Source organism: Triplophysa rosa, linkage group LG14 (genome assembly GCF_024868665.1).
Source record: "Triplophysa rosa linkage group LG14, Trosa_1v2, whole genome shotgun sequence".
Lineage (NCBI taxonomy): Eukaryota > Metazoa > Chordata > Actinopteri > Cypriniformes > Nemacheilidae > Triplophysa > Triplophysa rosa.
The window spans coordinates 11,831,255-11,854,839 of record NC_079903.1 but is presented as its reverse complement, the minus strand read 5'-3'; the positions used below and the strand labels follow the sequence as shown (position 1 = coordinate 11,854,839).

General features: G+C 38.3%; 1 protein-coding gene across 3 annotated transcripts in view; it reads right to left on the bottom strand.

The window, feature by feature from the left end:
- Positions 1–22,777, bottom strand: part of LOC130564640 (roundabout homolog 2-like) — a 53,421-nt gene extending 30,644 nt beyond the window's left edge. For all 3 annotated transcript variants that reach the window (XM_057350912.1, XM_057350914.1, XM_057350915.1), the window contains exons 1-2: positions 22,340–22,777; positions 14,356–14,682 (exon numbers count right to left, since the gene is read on the bottom strand). In XM_057350912.1, coding sequence (XP_057206895.1) covers positions 14,356–14,682; positions 22,340–22,400 — 388 coding nt within the window. In that variant the 5' untranslated portion in view covers positions 22,401–22,777. The remainder of the gene's footprint in view (positions 1–14,355; positions 14,683–22,339) is intronic.
- Between the last annotated feature and the right edge of the window lie 808 nt (positions 22,778–23,585).

Genomic DNA, 23,585 nt, shown 5'->3' with positions numbered 1-23,585 from the left:
TCAATTATAAACTATTTTCATAACAACGCATTCACATTTAAATACGACGGAATAACTGACTGCAGAAAAGAGACGTGACTGTGTTTCTTTAAAAGTCTCACATGACGAAATCCACCTATAGGGAGGGTTTGGTTAATTCTGCAGATGTTAAAGTGATACTTCACCCAAAAATGAAAATTCTGTCATCATTTACTCACCTTCGAGTTGTTCGAAATGTGTACTCCCATAGTAGGAAAAATTACTTTATAATTTTTTTGTTCTGTTGAACACAAAAGAAGACATTTTGAAGAACGTAGGAGAGCAAATAGGTCTAGGGCACTTTTGACTACCATTGTTTTTTTCCTACTATGGTAGTCAATGAGTGTTGAGATCTGTTTGGATATAAGCATTATTCCAAACATCTTTCTCTGTGTTCATCAGAACAAAGAAATTTATACACATTTGGAACAACTCGAAAGTGAGTAAATGATGACAGAATTTTCATTTTTGGGTGAAGTATCCCTTTAAGATTCAACAAGGGCCGCTTGTGTTAACCTTACTAAGCATCCGTATAATGCACACATTGAACCCTGCCCTTTCCTCAATTCTCTTCCTACTATTCACACTGAGAGCGAAATGCTGCGCTTCCTGCCACCTGACTTAACAGGAAAAGCTACCCATAAATCCCTGGTGGTGATTGACAGATTAAAAATGCGACCCCTGCCCTATGGCAGCAGCCTTGGGGGGCCTTTGAGTTTTCTACATCAAACGATGAGCTCCTACAGGGTGGTAGATGAAATACGAATGTGTTTTTGAGCACTGATGTCCACAGATTAATTATCAGTCTGACAGCAACTCTATCTTCCCATCTTATCTTTTAAACACTCCGTTGAAGACATTTTTTCGATTAACTTTGCAATTATAAGCCGTAATCACACCATTCACGACTGCAAAACTGAACTGAATTCCGTACAACGTGAAGCATGAAAATGACGCCAAATAAATAAATTCAAGCATAGAAATCATAATTATGATATGACCTCTGAGGCAGATCTTCTGCATTACTAAGTTCTGGCCACACCATCCCTTGGCTGACCTTTCAAAATACAATGACTTAGTTAGTTATTTGGTTATAAATATTAATTGAAATGTCATGTTATTGGTGATATCCAGAGCTCTGAGACTTCCACACTCTTTGTTAGTTAAACTTATCCTCATCTCCTGTCTATGAATATTCATAACTGTCAAGCTAGGACAAATGGTGTGGGTCTGTCATTGAGCAAGACGTGTCTCAGATCTCACATTAGGATTTGAAATGGTCATCTGTCAGTCTGTGCACTCAGAGCCTCTCCCCCACTCGGACCATGATCAGCACCAACACAATCTGTCACATACCCACATGCTCAAGAATTCTTTACAGTTTTTCATAAGATGTCAAATTTCTTCAAAGTGAGATATCTTAACATTGTATGGTGGGCGTTGTGAGATTATCACTGGCTAATGCCAATGCAACATCTGAAGAGCAGTGTAGCTGATACAGTATACTGCAATGCCATATACAATTGTGGCCAAAAGTGATGTCCAGGGGCGTGTTTTTGCACAATATTTGCTTTTAGTGCTCCACAGGTTCGAAATGACCATCACAATATGAGTTGCATAGTACGAATGTACAAAAAAATTTAAAGGTATTTATTACACAAAATTATTTGACAATAAAACTGCAGCATCTCAGAGAATATGGGGTTTATTCAGATATACAGAAAATTTAGAAAAACAAATAGCTTGCAGGAAATAACGCAAATGTTGAGTACAGTTTTATCTGTATTTTTATTTGTTGTTCATGTCTTGTAGTCATATTTTGTAGTCATTTTCCTGAGCTAAAAACCTTGTGCATGTGTTGTTTGCAATTTAATGCCAAACCTCTTAAATTCTTTTCAAAGCTGAGTTTCCGTTTATACCCCAAGTACAACTATGAAATATAAATAGACGGTTTAATCGGACGTATGCACGTGACCCAAAGTTAACTTCGGGTCTGTGTTTGTTTATCGGTCTGGCTAGTAGCTAACAATATTATTTACGTTTTATATAATCTACATTAATATTAATGTATATTAACATTTTATTGTATAATAATTGTATTAAATAAACAATTTGTTGAATGGGTCGTGTAACTTTGTCACATTTAAGTTTAGCCAAGTAACGGTTCTTCTACTGGTAACCCAAAGTAATAGATGAAAGTAAATGATGTCAATGACTAGACATACTTCTAACTTATGTAGCTAATGTAATTTACTTGTTATTTCTTTTGCTTGTTTTCAGAAATATTCTCAAGGGACTCTATTCTTTGCGGATGTATACCGGAAGTTAAGTTTGGGCCAAAGATGCGTGCATGCACAGTAACATTTGTTTATATTGTGGCTTTGCAACCATCTACAACGTTTTAAATACATCTTTAATAATTGAATAAAAACTGGTAAAAATCTACCTGACATAAGCCGTAAAAATAACTTTACTTACAGTAGTATAGCCAAATGTACTATTTAATAGTCATTAAATAATAATTGTAATTTATTCAAGACGCTACCACATGATTGCAATTTTTTGGGATGACTAAAAAACATTCATTGTAGTGCAAAAAAAGTGCAACATCCCTTGACAAGGCTGTCGGCACATTTCAGAATACATACAAGAGAGAATTTGTTGCCTTTGGCTAGCCAATGCTGATACAGTAATCTCAAAATATATCAACAATATATTGGTTCATCACCAACCTAGAATACATCATTTGCATTCATTTTCTGTTGTAATTGATTTTAACTACGTGGCTAAAAGCAAAAGTGAACCACAACAGATTTGACATTTAGCTAAACACAATAACAACCAATTATAGCTAAATTCATCCCCCAAAGCCAAGATGGATTAGAAAACTAACTGACTATAAAATTATTCAATCGTCCGTTTCCCCTTTGGCTGTAAAAGCTGCTGTCTCCCTCGTGCTTGACTGCCAATGCAAAATGAGCGTCCACTTCTTCCCTATGGCCATTTTCCATGAAAGTGTATAAACAAATATCAGGCTTTCTGTAGTGTAAAAGCATGTCTGAGAGAGAGAGAGAGAGAGAGAGAGAGAGAGAGAGTGCAGATCTTGCAGAATCTAACAGTAAACACAATACCGTCATCTATCTTGCAAAACCCAACTTGCGCCCTCCGGATCCAAACCACATAAGACACGCCCACTCTGACAACGAGAGCTAAACTGTCGCCGAGGGTGACCGGTGGCCTCCAACAAAAATATATAACCTCGCCAGAATAATACGCACACATATTCATGCATGAGCTTTAAAATTGGCAGTGCGCTTACAGATTCGTCCCCTGCAGTCCACTGTGGTGGCCGTCACCTCCCGAACGGAATGTAACTCGCAGGAGGCATATGCACAAACCAGGACAAGGACAGGCTGTTGCCAAACAGCCCCCAGCATGTTGCATTTTTCAGGAGATGAGTCATGCGTAATTCATGAGCTCTGGTTAGGAAAAGAGAGGGGAAACAGTGTCACCATCTACCTAGACTCGGCCGGCCCGCACAAAGCCTATAAGTGCTCTCGGCGATACCACGTGTGTTGTTACGGGGAAAGAATGATACACGCTTTGGTTCTGACAATGTTCATCCCTATTGGCTGTCTGCGCGGGAAGCTATTCTTCCCACTCTCATCCTCTACGCTTTGGTATAGAGCAGGAAAAGGGAAGGCAGTGTAATATTTAGTCATCTTTGAGGTGACTGACATGAGCTGAGAGCCTCATTAGCTACAGCTGAAAGCTTGGCTGGATCACATGACCGGCAGAGAACATTATGGTCACTCTTTAATTATGCTTGGCTACCTTCCACCCTGAACAGACCTTGCAGAGTGAAATCATTATCATCTCTTACATATGCTGTTAAAGCCTATTACTTCAGCTGCTAAAATTATTTATGGAAAAATCAACAAGAATTAGGAGGAAATATCCTTCTTATATATTGGCTGTGTCCAGAAAGGTCATGCACACTCAGATTTTGAAAGCCAAGTGGATTTTACATGCCAAGTGGATTTTGAATGCAACTTCTTTTATAAGTAACTCACAATGCTGTAAGAAATGTTTATCAGAAATGTTATGGCAGAAATCATGTGCATGTCAGAGGCAGGTTCTGCACATCTTCTACTTTAAATTATCTACCCACCCTAGCAACGCTTGAAACTTGTGCAAGTCTTTGTTTCTGTAACACACAAAAGGGGTTATTACCAAAATGTCAAAGCTCTTTTCTTCACAACATAAATGCACAATGGTCACTGGCTGGCGAGGTCAGCTGCAATATTCCTGTTAAAAAAACATTTCTTCAGTATTTGAATCCAGGTCCCCAAGCATACTAAATATTTTTACTATAACAGATTATACTGAACTATCATGTTTTTAAAAAGCATAGTTGTCTCTTTGGTGATGTCTTATCTTGAGGTACATTCTTAAAATCTGTTATTTTCAACCCATGGTGGGGTTAAATAGGGATGAACCCAACCGTTGGGTTGCAAGTTAACCTATGCTGGGTTGTTTCAACCCATGGTTGAGTCAAATATGAAAATTTTCTGGGTTCATTTAGCCCAATGATTGGGTTTGTCCCTTATTGACCCAACCATTTTTTACAATGCTACATTGGTTCAAACCAGCTTTACATGAAAAAAGAAAAAACAGAAAACAGGAAAATAATGTATATTGTATAGTATAGACGGTTTCATCAGACGCACATGCCTGACCCGAAGTGTTTGGTTATAATATAACGTATATTTATACTCATATTTTATTGCGTATTAATTGTATTCAATTAAATTAGATTCTTTGCAGAGGTCTACCAGAAGTTAACCTTTGGCCACATAGCATTTGTTTATCTGCAACTGAAATCGTCTATACAAACAAAGAAGAATGCAATACAACAAGAGCTGCAAGCAGCACCACAAGGCCAAGCCCCCGGGGGTGCGCCACAAGCGTAGCGCAGAGCCAACAGAGCGAAAAAACGGCATAAACGGAATAAATGGAACGCACGGGAAAAACGGCCAGTTCAGGAAGAACAGGCAAGAATGAAGGACATACACTCAAAACGCATGACCTCAAAGACTCGAGGCCACCGACCCGTCAGGTTGCGCCACTCAGCCACACACTCAGTTGCTGTCGGGAGCTGTGGAAGCACAGAGCCAGAGCAGCACAGAACAGCATGAGTAAAGCAAAGCGGAAATAAAACACGCATAAGAAACAAATAGTTTATTAACAGTAGGTGAGAATGAAATGAAATTGGTGACTTCACCCACAAGTACAACAAACGCACTAGGAGGTATTCGAACCCACGATCTCTGAGACGCCACGCTTGCGGTTCAGCAAACCGCACCACGGAGCTTGTACAAAGTGTCAGAGATCCTGAGGAGACGTGTTAGAGCTGCAAGTAGCGCACGAGTCATTCACCATAGGTGCAGTGTATGGGGGAGAAGAGTGATGTTTTCGTGGGCAGTCCTAGCAAAATGAAGGCGGGGACTATATATAGTGACGTAAATCCATGGCGGTTTGCGAATCGGACTAGGGACGACTCGTTTGTGTGATTCAGTCAACTCCCTTTTTTCCAAGCCAATAACTTTGTTATTCATTCACCATCGGATTTACAACATGGCAGACTGCTTACTTTCAAACACGGCAACATTACACACTGCATGAAATTTAATTTTCATGATTTCATGTTATGTACTCTTTAAGGACCATCAAAATAAAATGTTAACAGAATGACAAAAGCTAAACTAAACTAATGTTAGCAGTCTCCCAGTAAGCCAACAGAGTGACAATGGCAATGAACCAAAAATTATAAAATGTATAAACAAACAAACAAACAAAAACCCCAGTGAGAAACCCAAAATGTTGACACTAAATGTTGTGAGAACCCCAGAGGGTAGACACTAAAATGCTGCCTAGGTAGGCTGCTCACTAGTTTTTGAGACACAGTCGCTGTTTTCATTAAGCACTTCTACGGAGCCCGTCTGGTCACCCCTCGGAGAAAAGAAAACAAGACCCGCAAATCCGTGGCCACAGTTTCGTAATTCGTTCCCTCAATTTACAAAACCGTGCTCTCGGATTAATAAACTGTACCCACGAGTTTACAATCAGTGCTCTCGGTTTTGTAAACCGTCCCCTCAGTTTTTGAAATCTGTACCCACGAATTCATAATCTGTGCCCACGCTTTCGCAATCCGTGCGCACGGTTTTGCAAATTGGAGCCTACTCGCGGAATTGAAGCCTCTGTCTGTCAACAGAACAAGCTCCTTCCTACAGGAACATTAACCAATATTGTATACTGTTTTATATATAAATTGTCCTAATGTGTCTACACACGAGTGCGTGGCGCATATAAAGCATGCGTTCATTGCCGCTTTTCACTGGCATAAAGTTGGTTTGACATTAAACTTTCGTGAATTTAGGGACCATCTCTAAAGTACACATTAAAATACCTTTTTCCAACTTCAATGGCATTTAAAGGGAATGACTTATACCCACAAGACTAACTGTACAGTGTTCATGTGTGTGTCAGATATAATGCACACCTTTTGAAAATGTACACATGACCAGTCACAGCGTTCGGCCAGAACGTTTTGATTGGGGAATGTTTTTTGGCCCCACACCTTTCACAGACGATATATAATTGTAAAAATATTATTTGACCACTATACTTCTTGATTGCTATCAGGATGTAAAGAGATTTCCAACCAGCATGACAAAAAATGTTTCTGGACGGGATCACCTATCCTGCCTTTAAGGCTGTTAGACAGCACATTTTGATGATGGCACACTAAACCCCTGGGATGAACGTGACCTTGACCTATTCCGCGTCATACCTGAACATGGCACGTTTATGTAAATGCGACCACCGGTTTTCCGGTAATTTAGTGCCATGCATTTGACTTACGGGAATCAAAGGAAATTTCCCAAGCTGAATCTCACACAGGTCAATCCCATTTTAAAAAGCCAGAGGTCTTTTCTCCTCGCCCCCCGTAGAGATCATGGGATGATGGTAAATGACAAGCCTGTTGGGATGTACATTATTAATAGCCCGCCACTGACTCACCACACGCTTTCCTTACTTACACACGACGGCTCATTTGCATCCCCCCTCTATGGAGACAGATTTGACCGCTGGCGACTCAGATGTTGATCTTAGAAGGACAATCATTCTACCTGAAAAATTAGTTTGGGTTTTGACAAATGGCCATCTGCCGACATGTGTATGTGTGAGTGGGAGGAGACTTGTGAAGGCTAGGGGAGCCTAACAAGGCGCATACATACAACCACATGTGAAATTATGTATACAGCGATGCATTAAAATGCATGTTGCGAGAGGGGTTAAGGGGGGCCGGCGTCCTGACATGTGCTTGTAAGTGTGCAAAGAGGATGCCAGATGTTGTTATTGTTCATTTTAGAGGTACATAAATAAATCCATCCCAGAGGTGGGTTAATCCCTGCTACAGCTCGTGTAGAAACTTGGATATTCCAACCCCACCCACACAGAAAGACCGGGTTAATCCACACACTGCTTGTGATTATTTCCTTTTAGACTGATAACAATGTATTCTGAGTTGCTTTTTATCTACAATATGACAACAAGATTTCTGTCCTGATCGTTTTTGGTCTCCTATACGCTCTTTTGAATGTAACTGAACTGAAAGTAACTTCACAACAGAGCGAATCATGTATGACATGAAAATTTTACCGTGCAATGACTAATAAAAGGATGAGATCCCTCACACTACCAATATTAGCACAATTATTTATTAATTAACACAACGTTTCGGTCCACTGAACTTCATCAGGCTTACACACTTTCAAAAACACGATGTTTTTAAATACAGTTCCCACCAATGAGTATCACACAATTATATATTAGCCAGTCACAACATATTACTTCATCAAATGCATGGATTCAAATATACAATAGGGGAACATTTAACATAACATTAAATAATGCTTCATCATTTAAACCCAAGGGTAATAAAATATTACAATAAGTCACAATCCAGAACAATTCACATCTTAGCAAAAGGATTTTAATATCAACCCCTCAGGCTCTTAGTCAAACAAACATTCAAAAGTACAAAGAGGGACACTACCAACGTTACAATAAGTGATGCTTCATCATTTAAACCAAAGGGTGGTAGAATTTACAAAGTCACAATCCAGAACAAGTCGAGTTTTAATAAAAGGATTTCAATATAGACCCCTCTTGGTCAAACAAACACTCAGAAGAACAAAGAGGGACAATTTACAACATAACATTAAATAATGCTTCATCATTTAGACCCGAGGGTGATAATGTTTGCAAAGTCACAATCCAGAACAATTCACGTTTTAGTAAAAGGGTCTCAATATCATCCTGTTTGTTGATTGATTGTGCAACGACTAAAAATGTAACACGCAAAGATCAGTAAAGATATGTTAGGTAAAAGCAAGTGAGTTATGTTCAATAACATCGTGCATGTGAGAAATCCCATAACAGCCCTTCAAGCGGGTTTAGATAAGAGCGCAGGGGGAAAGACGTATTAAGCAAACGCTGCCACCAAAACACCATTACTTCATAATCCAACGCTGAGAAAGAGAGGGACAGCTGGGTCTAGAGCCTTTTAAACAAGTTTTATTTTTTATTTGTCCTATTTTATCTTAATCTGGGCTCAGGGAATGCCACACTGTGCTCCCGCAGACTGACTGCCACATTCAGAGCTTTGAAATAGATATAGCTTTCTCTTGAATAAAAGCTTCAACACAAAGCTGCTATTCTGAGAGAATACGTGAATGGATATTCGATGTATTCAAGGCGAGATCTTCTATGCACCAAAAAAAATAACTAGTGGCTTTTACCTTTTGTCATGCTGTCATTGTGAAAAAGTGTCAGATTAAGCGTTCGCTTTTTGGCATACATATGTTACTTGGATAAAGCCGTAACCCTCTATATACTGTGATTTAGCTTTGCGTGGATTAACATATTACTGTAAGAGCCAGATTTAACCTGTTTTTTTATTTGCTGGGAACAACACTGAAAAAAACACAAAATGCAGGTCTTTTATTTGTCACAAAATACTCCAAAACAATGCTTGTATTGAAGGGGGTAACAAAATAAAAATATGAATCTTTGAAGGGCCCATTATGTTTGACTGAATGGGTTATTGAAAAAAAATTCACTCAATCCAGTACCTCAGAGATGATGTATTTTTGTAGGCTAACCCGGAAGTACGCGCCACGCTGGTTCCCTCGACTGAAAGCCCATGCATTTTTCCCATAGACTTTTAGAAGATAGCAAAAAATAAACTCTGCGATTAACAAAGGTTTATGATGTTCACATGTTTTGTCAAGATAATCTTTACAAATGAACACAACATTTGTTACCTTTGAAGACGAAATACAATCGGCAGAAGTAAAAAGCTAACACAATGCTATAAACAGACTACACTTAAGGTCGCTCGATATCAACGTCACCACCACCAAGCCTCCGACAACTCTTTCAAACTTTATTAAAAATGTGTTCCCAGTAAGTAATCACTCCGTGAATAAATCCGCATCTACATTTTAAGAGATTTGTGCCCTATTTTTTTGCATTATTTCTTTTGTTGCATTATTTGTGAGCGCGCCAAAGGAAGTAGTTGCTTTTAGCAACTTGTTAGCAACAACCGTTTTTAAAACTCAATAAGGCTTTAAAAAATGACAAGCGGGTTATAATTGGTGTCTTTTATGTCATAGAATAAAACTTGAAAATATTTAGAGGTTTTCTTAACCACAGACCTTATTTCAGGCGATTTACCAAAAACCCATTCAGAAAAACCATAGACTATGGGGCGATGGAACCGGAAGTCCTTAAATGCTAACTCGCTTCCGGGGTTTGCATACAAAAATATGTCATCTCTGAGGTACTCCATTGTCTTGACATAACATTAAAGATAAAAAATAATGACCTGACCTTTTTTAAAAACACACAGAGAATATTATCTTCCCCATCAAGAGTAAAGCTACATATTTTACTTAATAATAAAAAATTTATAATTAATCATATTAATCTTTAACCTGTTTTTATCTTTGTGCTAAACAGTAGCGTTTAACACTCAACAGGACTAAAAAGGGAATCAAATGAGATACTGCACCTGCTAATACACCCACCGGCATGGAGTTGCAATCTTACATGATTTAAAAAGGATAAATTCATTTATTCAAGCATGGGAATTGAACTCGGGTCATTCTGCATCAGGAATACTACACCCACATCTGACCCAATGACACACTGCTCTTTCCTAATGGTGTATAAGAACATGCTAACAATTAAGAGTGAGTTTTTTTATATTTACATTCATGCATCTGGCAGACGCTTTTAGAGCGTTTTAAAGTGATTTATAGTGCAGTTGAGGAATAGATTTTATCAGTCAATGCATTTCCTGAAAACCTCACAACTCTGGTGTTGCAAGCACCATTTACTCAGCTAAAGCAACACAGCTAATATTTAATATTAGTTGAGAAATGTTGTGTGGTTTAAAAGGACGAGTTCACCAACATGTGAAAATTCTCTCATACTTAACACACCCTCATGCCATTCTGTTCTATAGCTCGTCTTTTGTAAGACTTGTAATAATACCATGAAAATTGTACTCTATAATATAACATACTTTACAATACCACTAAATACAGTTAGGTCCATAAATATTTGGGTCCAGAAACACATTTTTTGCTATTTTAGCTGTGTATCAAAGTGTATTCGAGTTACAGTTATATAACGGATATTGTTTTAAAGTGCACACTCTCAGCTTTATTTAGAGTGTATTCACATCCAGGTTAGCTGAAGGATTTAGGAATTATAGCCCTGTAATATGAAGCTTCTCCCTTTATAAAGGGACAAAAAGTAAGTGGACAGTTGAATCAAAAGCTGTTTTATTCACAGGAATGGGCTTTTCCTTAAATTATTTATTCATAAATGAAGCATGTTAAAGGTCTGGAGTTGATTCTATGTGTGGTGTTTGCATTTGGAAGCTGTTGCTGTGAACCCACATCATGGGGTGAAACAGACTCAAAAACACAACAAATCCATCAGAAAAATGCCAGGAACATTAAGAGCGGCCAAATCAACAATTTGGTACATTCGGAGAAAAAAACAACACATCGCTGAGCTCAGCAACAAAAAAAATCCTGGGCGCCCATATGAGATAAAAGTGGTGGATGATGACATTATCCTCTCCATGATAAAGAAAAACACCTTCACAACGTCCAGACAAGTGAATTTAATGATTTTTCTTATTGCACAGCTGCTTCAACGCACTGCAAATTGTAAAAAGTGCTATAAAAATATATTTGACTTGTTTCCTCAGCTGAACACAAACAAATCATTTTTATCAAAATGCTGTCATGTTATCTAACAGGGCTCAAAATAGGGAAGCTTCAAAAAGCACAATACATCCTTGCATGTGACTAGTTTTCATATGAACACAGAACCAAACAAAAAACATATAATAGGCAGTTATTATTACCTTACTTCTTGACTGATTCTCAAATGATTCGTTCAGCGATTCATCTGTATAATCCCCTCCTTTATGTCAGCCTACTCTGATCTGATTGGTCAGATGGTCTAGTCTGCTGTGATTGGTCTACCGCGTACAGTGTCGCAAATGGAACGTAGGCAAGTGATACAAATCTGACACGGAACTGAAATTTGAACGACAGATGACTCGTTCGCATAATTCAGAGTCGACTCTTTTTTTTCCCAAGCCAATAACTTTGCTATTCGTTCACTTTCGGCTTTACAACTTGGCAGACTGCTTGCATTCACACACTGCATGAAATGTAATTTTAAGGACATTGTAATAGTTACTCTTTAACAAGATGCACTGCAATGCTCAATATGGCCGCTCTAGCGAAGGAGTCCCACCTTGCAGTAAAACGAGCCAATCGTCAATCGGTAAAGACTGACGATTCTCTGGGGTGGGGGTCTCGTGAGGCGCAGTAGTACAGTAGGTGAGGCGACCTCGAAAAAGATTATTTTAACACAATTTAAGCTTAGCAAACCAAAGTTATGATACAGTTCATGTCATGATTAATTATTGATCGGAAATATGCTGTTTAATTGTGATTTTAGCCAGCGATTTTAGAAATATCTGCCTTCCCCCATTCCAGTAGATAGGACTGTGGACTTGCAATGACGTATATAGCTGCCCAGAGGTGTTGCAAACATGGCCGCCGAGTGGCACGACTTCCGTGAACAGACTTTGTTTTAGCTTAATATGCAACATTAAATCAAACATCTCTTTAAGCTCGGACACAGTCAAAATGCTGGTTTAAACCTTAAGTTGCAACGTCTAGTGTTGAGCAATGTTAAAACCTGATCTGTTATTATGAGAATAATGATTTGGACAGCCGTGAACATTAAATCTCTTTTCACGGCCTCTTTGTTTTTCAAAAAGATTGAAAACGTGGGCACGGGTCAAACTACAAACGATTATATAACGCAGCTCTCCAAAAATTCTCTCTGCAGGACGTTCGTGACTCTAATAAAACAGTTAATCACATCACACATGTTCACCAAACGAGTGATTCAAAGAGTGATTCACCAACAAACAAACTCAAAATTTGTTTTTGAAGACTCCTGTAAGCTACAGATACAGTAACAGATGGGCACCATAGAATCAGACTCACGAAATATTGCTCACTTATCACAAACACGCTGATCCCATGAACGATCGCATTTTTTTTCACGTCAATTTGCTTGCTTTAATCTGAGCTGTGGCATGTGTGTTTTTCAAACCCTTCTGCCCCCTCATGCCCCTGCCATCACCTGTTGTACCCCTCAGGATCCTCCATCCTCATAAACCACCCACTCTTCCCACGTCCCGTGGTCTTGCTGGCACCTGTCCAACTCTAATTAGCACATTAATCACTTCTGAGGAGAAGATACAGCCAGTAGTGAGCCGGGTCTCTAGGTGTATGACCTAAGTCTCATCGCCTCATCTTCTACAAGGACGAGTTCTTAACACACCAGCGTTGTGCGGTAAGAACTAATATCCAGCAGGAGTGCTGATTTTGGTTCTTACGTGCTCTTGAGGGCTAAACCGATTCTATTTTCTTTCTAGGTGTAATTGTCCATTATAAATCAACCTCTGTGTTGAAGGTTTGCTCAGAGGACACGTTGTAAGGTTCTGTGCTGTAATTATGACTTGCAGTCAACGGCCATGGCATCATTCAGCAAAATTCGGCCACATCTAGATTTTGAATCAGTAAGTTATAATAGAATCTGGAAAACATCTGCCGTGTAAAAACATCTGATAAATGTCTTAAAAAATAGTTTTACACACATTCTAAATTGTAAACATATCTTACTAACAGGAGATATCTCAGAGACGCATCGCAGATGAGAAAACAATTTAAAAAATACGTCTTGCAGATGTAAATGCAGACATCAAATAGACGTCTCCCAGATGTATGTGTGCTATCAGGGAATAGGATCAAAATCTATGTCACTATATCTGTCAGATATTATTTCCCCTCCTGCTATTTATAGTAGCGCTAAAAAAACGAACATCTATTTAAGAGTTGAAGTATTCGGCATACAGGATTAGATCAACCACTGAGTCATGATTGCAAATCATTTTCACCCAGCAGGTTGTGTTAGCGTCTAGGACAGTAAGCAAAAAATCTACAATGGCTGGAAGGAATCAGTTCACGCTTGCTGCCTATTTTAAGATCTTATTTCATTTTAACCAGGGGAAATACTTTAATCACTTCCTTCGGCAAGTCAGAACATGTATCAAATGGGCTTAATATGACCTTGATCATTTAACTTAGACATACGATCAGCCTAACCTTCGTCTCAAAGCTCCAGACGTCATACCAAATAACCACTTATTAGACCTCTGATAATACAACAAGAAGCCCCGAGCTATTTAAGGGATTGCTATTTGGCTTTGTTTGTTGAAGAAAAAAGTAGACAGCCATGTGGAAAATAGTCATGTGCGTTCTTAATGAGGAAACTTTGGGGATTCAAATTAGTTGCGTTCCTTTCCTAATCAACAAACTTGCTAATCCAGTTTCTTTTGCCAGACAAACTGGATCTGTTGTCTTTCCGGTCCCAGAGAGTTGGATTATGGTTGAGCCAAAGGCACGGAGCGCAGCCAAACAGCAGGAGGACACAATCACGGCCCCATATTATAGCAGGCAAAAAATCACCGGCAGCCTGCCACGAAAGAACTAGACAAACAAAACCTAAGGCCACAGCTGAGAGGGATAGATTACTTTTATTTCAGCAGAGTTATGTTCCATCCAGATATAACAAACAAGGTGGAATTCATCAAAAAGGACTTACTGGCTACTTCCAGCGATGCGTTTCGGCTAACAGCCTGTCCGAGGTAATTGCGGGCAACACAAGTGTAAACACCCTCGTCTGGTTTGCTGCGGCGTCCGTGAACGATGCGCAAGAAAAAAATGGAGCCGCTGGGCAACAGCATGCGGTGGGAGCGTGGATCGTCTCGATCGGTCTCCACGTGCTCGCCGTCTTTGTACCACTCCATCGTGGGCATGGGCCGACCCTCTGCCTTGCAGTTCAGGGTCGCCGGCTCGCCCTTTGACACGATCAGATCAGCGGGGTCCTCCACTATGCGGGGTGGAAAGTCTTCCAAACGTGGCCGTGACCCTGTGTGGAATCAACAGAATATATCTGATTTCAAGTAAAGGTCTTTAGGATATGAACATATCTTTTTCATTGACATTACTTTGACATAGATGTGCAATGTCTTTGATTAAACTATACTCTTCATAAGAGTTAGAGGCCTTGGCTCAATGGCTCTTTTAATGTTATGTGTGTGTTAGCCTTGATGATGAAGAACTGTCTGTTGAGATTCTTCTATTTTATGCTGAAAATGGTTGCATGTACATTTTATCAAAACCTCATTAACAAGTACTGTCTCATCTGGGTATTTTGTGTATATGAACTCTCTTTCTCAGCTGAGAATACACTCAGAAACCTGTCTCTGAATGTATTTCTTTATTAGGATATGTCATTGTCTCTTGTCATTTTAAACCTGTATGACTTTCTTTCTTCTGCTAAACTCAAAAGATATTTTGAAGAACTTTGGTAACCAAACAACAATGGAGCCCATTGACGTCCATTGTATGGACAAAACACTTTTGTGTTCGGCAAAGAAAGTCATACACATGTTTAGAAAGACATAAGGGTGAGTAAAGGATGCAAGAATTGTTGGGTGAACTGTCTCTTTAACGTACATTACTGGACCATAACTGTAAAAAGTAATCAAACACGTCAAGTAAGACTACATCAGATTCAAATTCCATAGATTAAAAACGAGAGATGACGATAATCAAGGCAAATATATCCTCCTGTCAATCAAAAGAGGACAGGAAAATGCAATGAATTTGCGCTCTGTATATAGAAAACATCATCATGTTCAATATTAATAGTCATTATATAAATGAATAGCATTCAGAAAGTTAAGAAATATTAGTCTTAACTTTTAAGAGTTCATCTTTAGAATCAGTATCGACAGATTTCACTCTGATACTCTCCACTCTGTATCAGTGCATTTCTATTACATCCAATTACATCACATTTTTATCCAAAGCGACTTACATTGCATTATACCATGGTCTGTTTGAATACTGGATTCTGATTGGCGGGAAGGTGTGCATTAAAAGCCTTTAACGCACGGGTGGCTCCAGTCAGTTAGATTACATTTAAAATTAACTGACAAAATAACCATAATTTTCACCTGTTTGATCTAAAATGACATTGTAAACATCAATAAAAGCTTTAACTTGGCACATAACTATGGTATAAGCCGGCTAGCCGTGCATTACAGGATTTTAATGCACGACGTGCATTTAATGCATGGGGATCGACCCCATGACCTTGGCGTTGCTAGCGCCATGCTCTAACCACTGAGCTACAGGAAAGCAAAAACAAATTTAAAATAATTTTGTTTCATTTGCCAGAAAGTAAACTGAATGCAAACTAACTCTGAAACTACAGTACTTTACAGTTACACAGAATCATTTGGCAACTATGTAAAATCAAGTGTAGTTAGTTAGTTAAACAAACACAATGTAGGCGTAATAAAAAAACATTAACGGGCAAAAAATACCCTTCAACCACACAGCAGAGTAAGACTACAGCATTCTCTCAGCATGTATTCATCAAAAGAAGGAATGAGGGGCGAGAGGCGAGAGGCTTCTAATGGCCGGTGGGAGAGAGAGCAGAGGATGAACCTCTCAAAGGCTGATGACTCACCACCTATTAAGCTTTCAGCCCCGAGAGCCAGACGGAATCAGTGAGAAGTTTAAAGAAGCTGACATTAAGGCTGAGTCGAGCACGGCCGACGCTGGTGAATGAGCCTCCAAACCTCATTGCCCATTAGTGGTGAATTCTGCTCGAGTCGGGGCTATAGAACTAACAGAGAGCTTTCTGTTTTGTACGCTTGGGCTTTTAAGAGGTGGAATATACTGTATACATTACGAGCACAGTGGTGCCTATATGCTGGGTTTCACTTGATCTATAGCAAATTTCGGTGGTGCATGTACCGGGAGAAATAAATAGTAAATAAATAGCCCCCCAAAAAAGCTTCATTTCTCTGAAAGCACTTCTGTGGGGGAAAACAGCCTTTAGAGAGCATAAGGTGTATTGTCTTGGGGGAAACGAAATCCAGTGGCCTTTCTAATGAGTTTCATAAAAAAGTAATGAACGGCTAAATAGTTCATCAGCCTCCCGCTGCACATTACACTCGACGTAAGTATGTTTCCATCCGTTTACAACAGTTTAGATTATACCTCCCCAGTATTCAAAGGCATCATCACTTTTCAAGTTATGACAAGTTAATTGGTCCTTGTGAGAGAAAGAACAGAGCGAATAAAAACCTGCGCTTTTTATTCCCATCACGGATGAAAAGAGGCAGCTATTTTGATTTAAAAGCATAATTACGTGTCAAGGATTCAGATTGTCACTGCTTTCTTTGAAGCATGTATATGTTAGAGGTATAAGATAAGATCACACATAGGTTCACATAACTGTTAGCATCCTATAGGCTGAAAAGGGGCATGTGTGTAGCCACATAATGAAAAAGAAGTCTCTCTATTTTCACACAGTTACGTGACGTTAATATTTACGCAAGTAACTCGCATGAGAAATGTGTGAGAGATTTTAATTCTCACAATCTCAATCCCTCAATTCCCTCACTCACACAAAGCAGGGTTTCACATGTATTTTGCATTTTACCGCATGGAAATCACACACGCACTCTGTGCATACGTCATCTTGATCAGCATTGACACGCTCCTGAATGAAAATGGAAACCTGTAATAGACACACTGGGAAATGCAGGTGAACAAATGTTCACAATGAAAAATCTGGCATTTTATTCAGGATGAACTGGGTCTTTACACGGGCGAAAAAAATACAGTTTCTCATTGCCTGCTTATGAACAAGGTTTGTTTCATTCATATAATTTAATGCTGAAAGAATCTACTGTATCTGCAAACAAATCAATTGAATCCATCAAAATGACAAGTAAGGGATAAATAGAGGCAGCCAGTTGTTATCGCAAGAATAAACCTTGACATTGTGATCAGGACCCGACGCAAAGCGTAGAGTTATTATAGTTTTGATTTTAGTTTTATTTATTTTTATTCATATTTTAAATTAACTTTTATTTTTAGATTTTAAGTTTTGGTGTTCATTTTAGTAATTTTTTAGCAATTTTTGGTATATGGTTTTGTCATTTATAATTAATTGGTTTATTTTTAATGTTGCTATATAAGATTAATAAAAAAAGTTTTATTTTAGTTTTTGTTTATTATTATAATTTTACGGCTTTAAACTTAGTTTATTTTTGAGGCAACGTTTCAATTTTCCTTGAGTTATGTTTTTCCAATAATTTTTATGTCAATATTTTATTTGAGTTCAATGAACAGGAACGTTTTCTAAGTTTTAAATTTTAGTAAACTAAAATCATGGGCTAGTTGCACAAAATGGCTCCGGTGAGCTTTTGCGACGCCATAAATCCGCCGACTCTGGCGTCCCAAAAGCTCACCGGCGCCATCTTGAGCAACTAGCGAATTACACGGCTACTTACCTCATAAGAAAAATATTGAGTTGAAAGATTTTATGAGCTCTTTTTTAATGAATGCAGACCTTCCACAATGAAAACCTGTTTACTTTGGTTTTAAGGTAAGACCACTGATCTATATAAATGACTGGATTGCTCAATCCCCAAAAGGTCTATTAAATTAATATGGAGTTATCACATATTAATGATAAAACCGTAGTTTACCAGTCCCCGTTTTTATATCTAAGTCTCACAGTACATTCTTAAAACGCAAATGTCTTAAGGATGTAAATGGTTAATTATTTAAAGTCGGGAATTTTCCTGCCTTGTTAGATATAGAGTGAGTTACGTTCATTTTCCTTACAGTAGCGTACATAACAGATCAGCAGACTATCGAGACACCTCAACATATGACAAATGTGCTGATTCTGAAATCTAAATACAGATACAGGCTGTATATGTTCTTTAAGTCAAGAAGCTTTGTTTCTAAACATTTACACATGTGCCATTACAACAGTGTGCAATACACACTCATCTCCTATACATTGACTTCTATACGTCGCTATTCTGCCCAAAATAAACATAAACATTGGAAAAAACATCAGAAGTAACAATTAATTTAAACACACATGTGAACAAAATATCTCTTAGATCGTCATTTTGACTGCAAGTCAAATGGCGCTCTCTGTCAGTAGGGCATACCAAGATGGCGGCACGATCGCTTCCGGTGGATTTACCTCCTGCTGTTGGTTTAGCGTTCTAGGCACAATCTAGTCATTTATATAGATCAGTGTAAGACACGACGTTCAAATGGCAGAACAGGCAATTTGGTTTAATCAATTGTAAATATAATGTCACACATTTATATTTAACTTTTGTGTAATATTAAACGGTAATATTAAACGGCAAAATGATCTGCAGCATACATGTGTTATTAGTTTTGAGTGGATGTTATCTGGGAATATCAGACCTTGAAATGTTACGATTGGCCAACCAGAATCAAGTATTCTAGAGTACTGTGTAATAAAGTGATATATTTTGCCATGACAGAAAATTTTACAAAAAACATATTTAAAACATACTATGATTTACCATAAGACCACTATTAAACAATTTTAATAGCTGTTACTAAAGTCATGTGATGAAAATGATATTTTCTTTTGAGGGTACAGGAGAATCAAGTCACTTCCTGTTGAAACGAGTTATATTTAGCATATGGCTACGAGCTACGCCATTACATAATGCGTTACAGAAATTAATATTTACAAATATTAGACATGCAAGCCTTATCCTCCTCTTCCTTAGGGCTTAAATGTACCGCTGTTAACGCTTATTTGTTACGAAAACAGTGACCAGACAGAACATGTCCAGTTGTGTTTTCAAAGCTCTTTCCTTTAAAAATGTTCAGATATGAGCCTTAATCTGTCTCACCAATCACTGATCAGTGAACAAAATAAAAAGCAGTAATTTATAGAGACATTGTTATGTTACCTGTCTGCATAAATGCTGGTTTGAGAACTGTTATTATGGCAAAGCCCAGTGCTCTCACAGAATCACAAAAGTATTGTTAACTGCTAAACATGACGGCTCGCATAACTGCTGGGTTATCCATCCGAGGCCATTTGTCATTATTTCAGAAATGCCATTATCTGTCAAGCCCATTCAACCTCTCGCAGTTGGCGACATGCCCTTGCGTGACTGCTGCGATAAGTAACGCAAACTTATCACCTTTTTTATGTCAGATCAAAAGCTTCAGACCTATTGCATGACAGCTGTGGGGGATTTTTTGTCGTACACATTCACTAATGAAGATCACTTATTTGCAAGCGAAAAGAAACAAATGAACTCTTGCTCTATAGGGAAATTATGTAATTTACAACAACGATATCGTTTCAGTTTTACATACTTTAAATAGACTATAGATTTGGCTATACAGTGTCTATTTATTATCTGTTAACTATTTCTTTTACGCCATGACAAAACACCTTAAAAAACAATTTGTCACTCTATCTTAACAGATACAGATGTCTCTTAGCAACCAGAGTAGCCTGTTATTATCTTGTGTATTATCTATCAGCTTTCACATTATACTTTGAATGTTTTACTTCAAAACGTTCTCAAAACCACACATCACACAAAGCCTTTCATATCCACGGCTGACAGTCAAATCGATAAACCAACTGCATATTAATATATGCATCGCTCTATTTTAAGCATCCTTTCAGCTTGGCCAATGTTCATACTGTGCACCCCTACAATGGGGAGACAGATGCATAACTTATAAAGTCTATTTCTAAAGCTTGCTGGGTACAGCGGCGGCTGTCTCCTTTAATGCAGAAGGCCATTAAGCTGGTCTCAGCGGGGGGACACATCATGTAGCCCTGCAGACTGATGATATAGCAGTGGCATTCTTCCTTGCACCTGCCAAACATATTAGGTCAGTCATTCACGGGTCAATTCACTTGCCATGTAAACATGGTACACCTACTGCAGATGAAAAGAGCAGAATATGGAAATGGTTCTCGCATATAGACACTTACTCCTAAAACAACAAATGGGGTAGTCTAGCCTAGGTTTAAAGGGATAGTTCACCAAAAATTAAACATTCATAAAAATTATTTCATCATTTACGTACTTTAAAATATCTTCTTTTGTATCTTGTGTGCCAGTGAAGTAAAGAATGAAATGTAATAAAGAACGTAACCAAACTGGCCCCTGTTGAACGTAATGGATACAAAACCAAAGAGACATTTCTCAAAATATCTTCTTTTGTTTCACAGAAGAAAGAGTGGCATACAGATTGTGAAAAACATGAGGGTGAATTAATGATGACAGGATTTTTATTATTGGATGAACTATCCCTTTTAAGGCGCATTTAAAAAAAACTAAGATAAAAAATGAAAAGCAGTTTTAAAACGCTAACACAATCTAATACTTCTCTTTATGTATTAATAATAACCCCCGCGTGCCCTCAGTGGCTCTAGGCGCGTGATGTAAAATGCTCGATTCTTATTGGACAGTCCGTTTCTTCGCTTTGCGAATGGGGAAAGATTTGTCGCACTAGACGAAAAAAAACCTTCGCTTTTTCGCCACGCGAATATTCGCGGTCTATATGAAAGGCTTCATAAGAATCTATTGTTTTTGTTCCAGAACGTTATCGCGATGAGCATTTTCACCGAATATTCGCGAGCAATCTGAATGGGCCTTAAAGGCGGGGTAACCGATTTCCGAATTACGCTTTAGACCAGTGGTTCTCAAACTGGGGGCCGTGGCCTCCTGGGGGGCCCCAAGATGGTTCCAGGGGGGCCACAGATTTTGTGGCATTTTAGAAATATAGATATTTATCATACATTTTGTGCAATCAAACATCAGAAAAACAACACCACTAACCAAAAGAATTGATGTTTTAGCATTGTTTAACTGAATATTTTCTTGGTTTAATTAAAATTTTAAGTTTAAGATTATAAGTCTTTATTTGGGGGGCCGCAAATCAATGCACTCTACACAAAGGGGGCCTTACAACAAAAACGTTTGAGAACTACTGCTATAGACAACTGAGTCGGGCCAAGTACCAAAACAACCTTGTAGCCAATCCGCAGTAAGGTGCACAGTGCAGCACAGAACGGACATTAGCCGAGCCAAGCGCTGACGAAAGCGAAAGATGGGGGTAGGGGTGTGTTTGTTTTGGTGATTGGAACATCAACAACGGCTAAGAGAAATCGGACACCCCACCTTTAATGCTGTTGTACTTTGTATCCTCAGCTACCCAATGATGAAATCAAACACAATATTCATTCATTCAAACTAAATATTTCAAAACACAGCTGTCTTGTATAGTTAGGAGTCAAAGCAAACAGCCATTTATTCATTCATAAAATAGGAGCGATTATTATTTTTTAACTGGAAAACTTTGTCTTGCATCTGTTCATGCAGCTATCTGTGGAAGGCGGTTATGGAACAACAAAGACGTTTTTAATGTGACTCCAGTAATGGTTCGTGCTTAATAAATATATGCATGCAGTTTGTTGCATTGCTTAAGTAGTATTAATAATTCACAGAAAAATAAATATAAGGAGCCCGTTTACTACCATCCGTCTGTATTTACAGTGATCTTATTAAACGCAAAAGTTTGCGACTCAGACTTAACGTTGCAAACTTTCTATTTTCACACGAACTCAATCAAGCCGATAACTCGCGTGCCAGCGGATCAATAAAAGAGTGCGCTTTCAAACTCACCCGTAGAGCCGCAGATGTTGGAGAGCATGAGTATCACGGTTCCTACGACACCAAGAGCCATTGTCCTTCAAGTGCACTTTTATGGCACCAACATACTTATATGAAACAAAAGGCAAAAATCACAAAGACATATTCTCACTTGGAACATGTCAAACAAAACGAACCCATATATCACAAAAGAGTAAAAACACTCCAAATCACAGTTCAGCTGATCTCTTAGAAAAGTCCACAGCGTCGCGTTACGATAACGCGTCAGTAGTGTCTAACGTGAAAAGCGCGCATCTCTCTATATGAGACGGCATGATGACTTTGCTCTCTATCCGCTGAGCGCAAACTGCAGTGCACCGAGTTCACACAGGCTGTTTTATCCATTCAGCTCATTGGCTTATACTGTATGAGGATGCTCGACTGTGTCGTTCAGCAGAATGAAGAGCTTGGAGCTTCACCAGTCAGTCCGCCAGACCACAGCGCACACCTAACAAATCTTAAAGCGACAGCTTTATATCGCCATCTATGTCATGGGTATTTACTATTATGGTTTCCCTCAAAGGCTTATGCGTTTTTGTAAATATAAAATGCCGTTATAAAACGCTATATCAATGCCTAGTTTTTATTTATGTGCTATGAAAAGTTTTTTCCACACAATATGTTGTAAACACTTCAGTTTCTTTACGGTCTGTGTTTGGTTATAATACACGGATTTATTTATGTTTTTATGTTTTATTAATATTAATTCATATTCATGTTTTATTGTATATTCATTGTATTAAATTACATTAAAACTACTCAACAGTTATTGATTCTTCTTTTAAGTTTGGGCCACATAACATTGGTGTTGTTGCCACTGAAACCGTCTATAGACCACTTCGGATGACGTAAACAATTTGCTGATCCAGAAAAACTTTTTCACTACACAAACGTTTGAACAAAATTTAAAATGTTGAACAAATATCTTTAAGATTCAAATGTAAGATTTAAAATAATAGAAATAATAATTAAAAAACTGCTTCTGGACCAGCGTTTACAATTTGCAAAGTGGTCTATAAAACACTACACTTCTACACTGTCTTCACCAAGCTGACCTAAAATAAATTACATGAGCATTTTATTTATATTTTGTTACACAACAACATTTTATGCAGCTTTGACTCTCACATCAACAGGCCCTCGCTGTAACAAATTGCAGTTTGTTGTGTAAAAACAGGATTATTGCTTAGACCGTCTAGCTAGCTTTTATCAACCATGC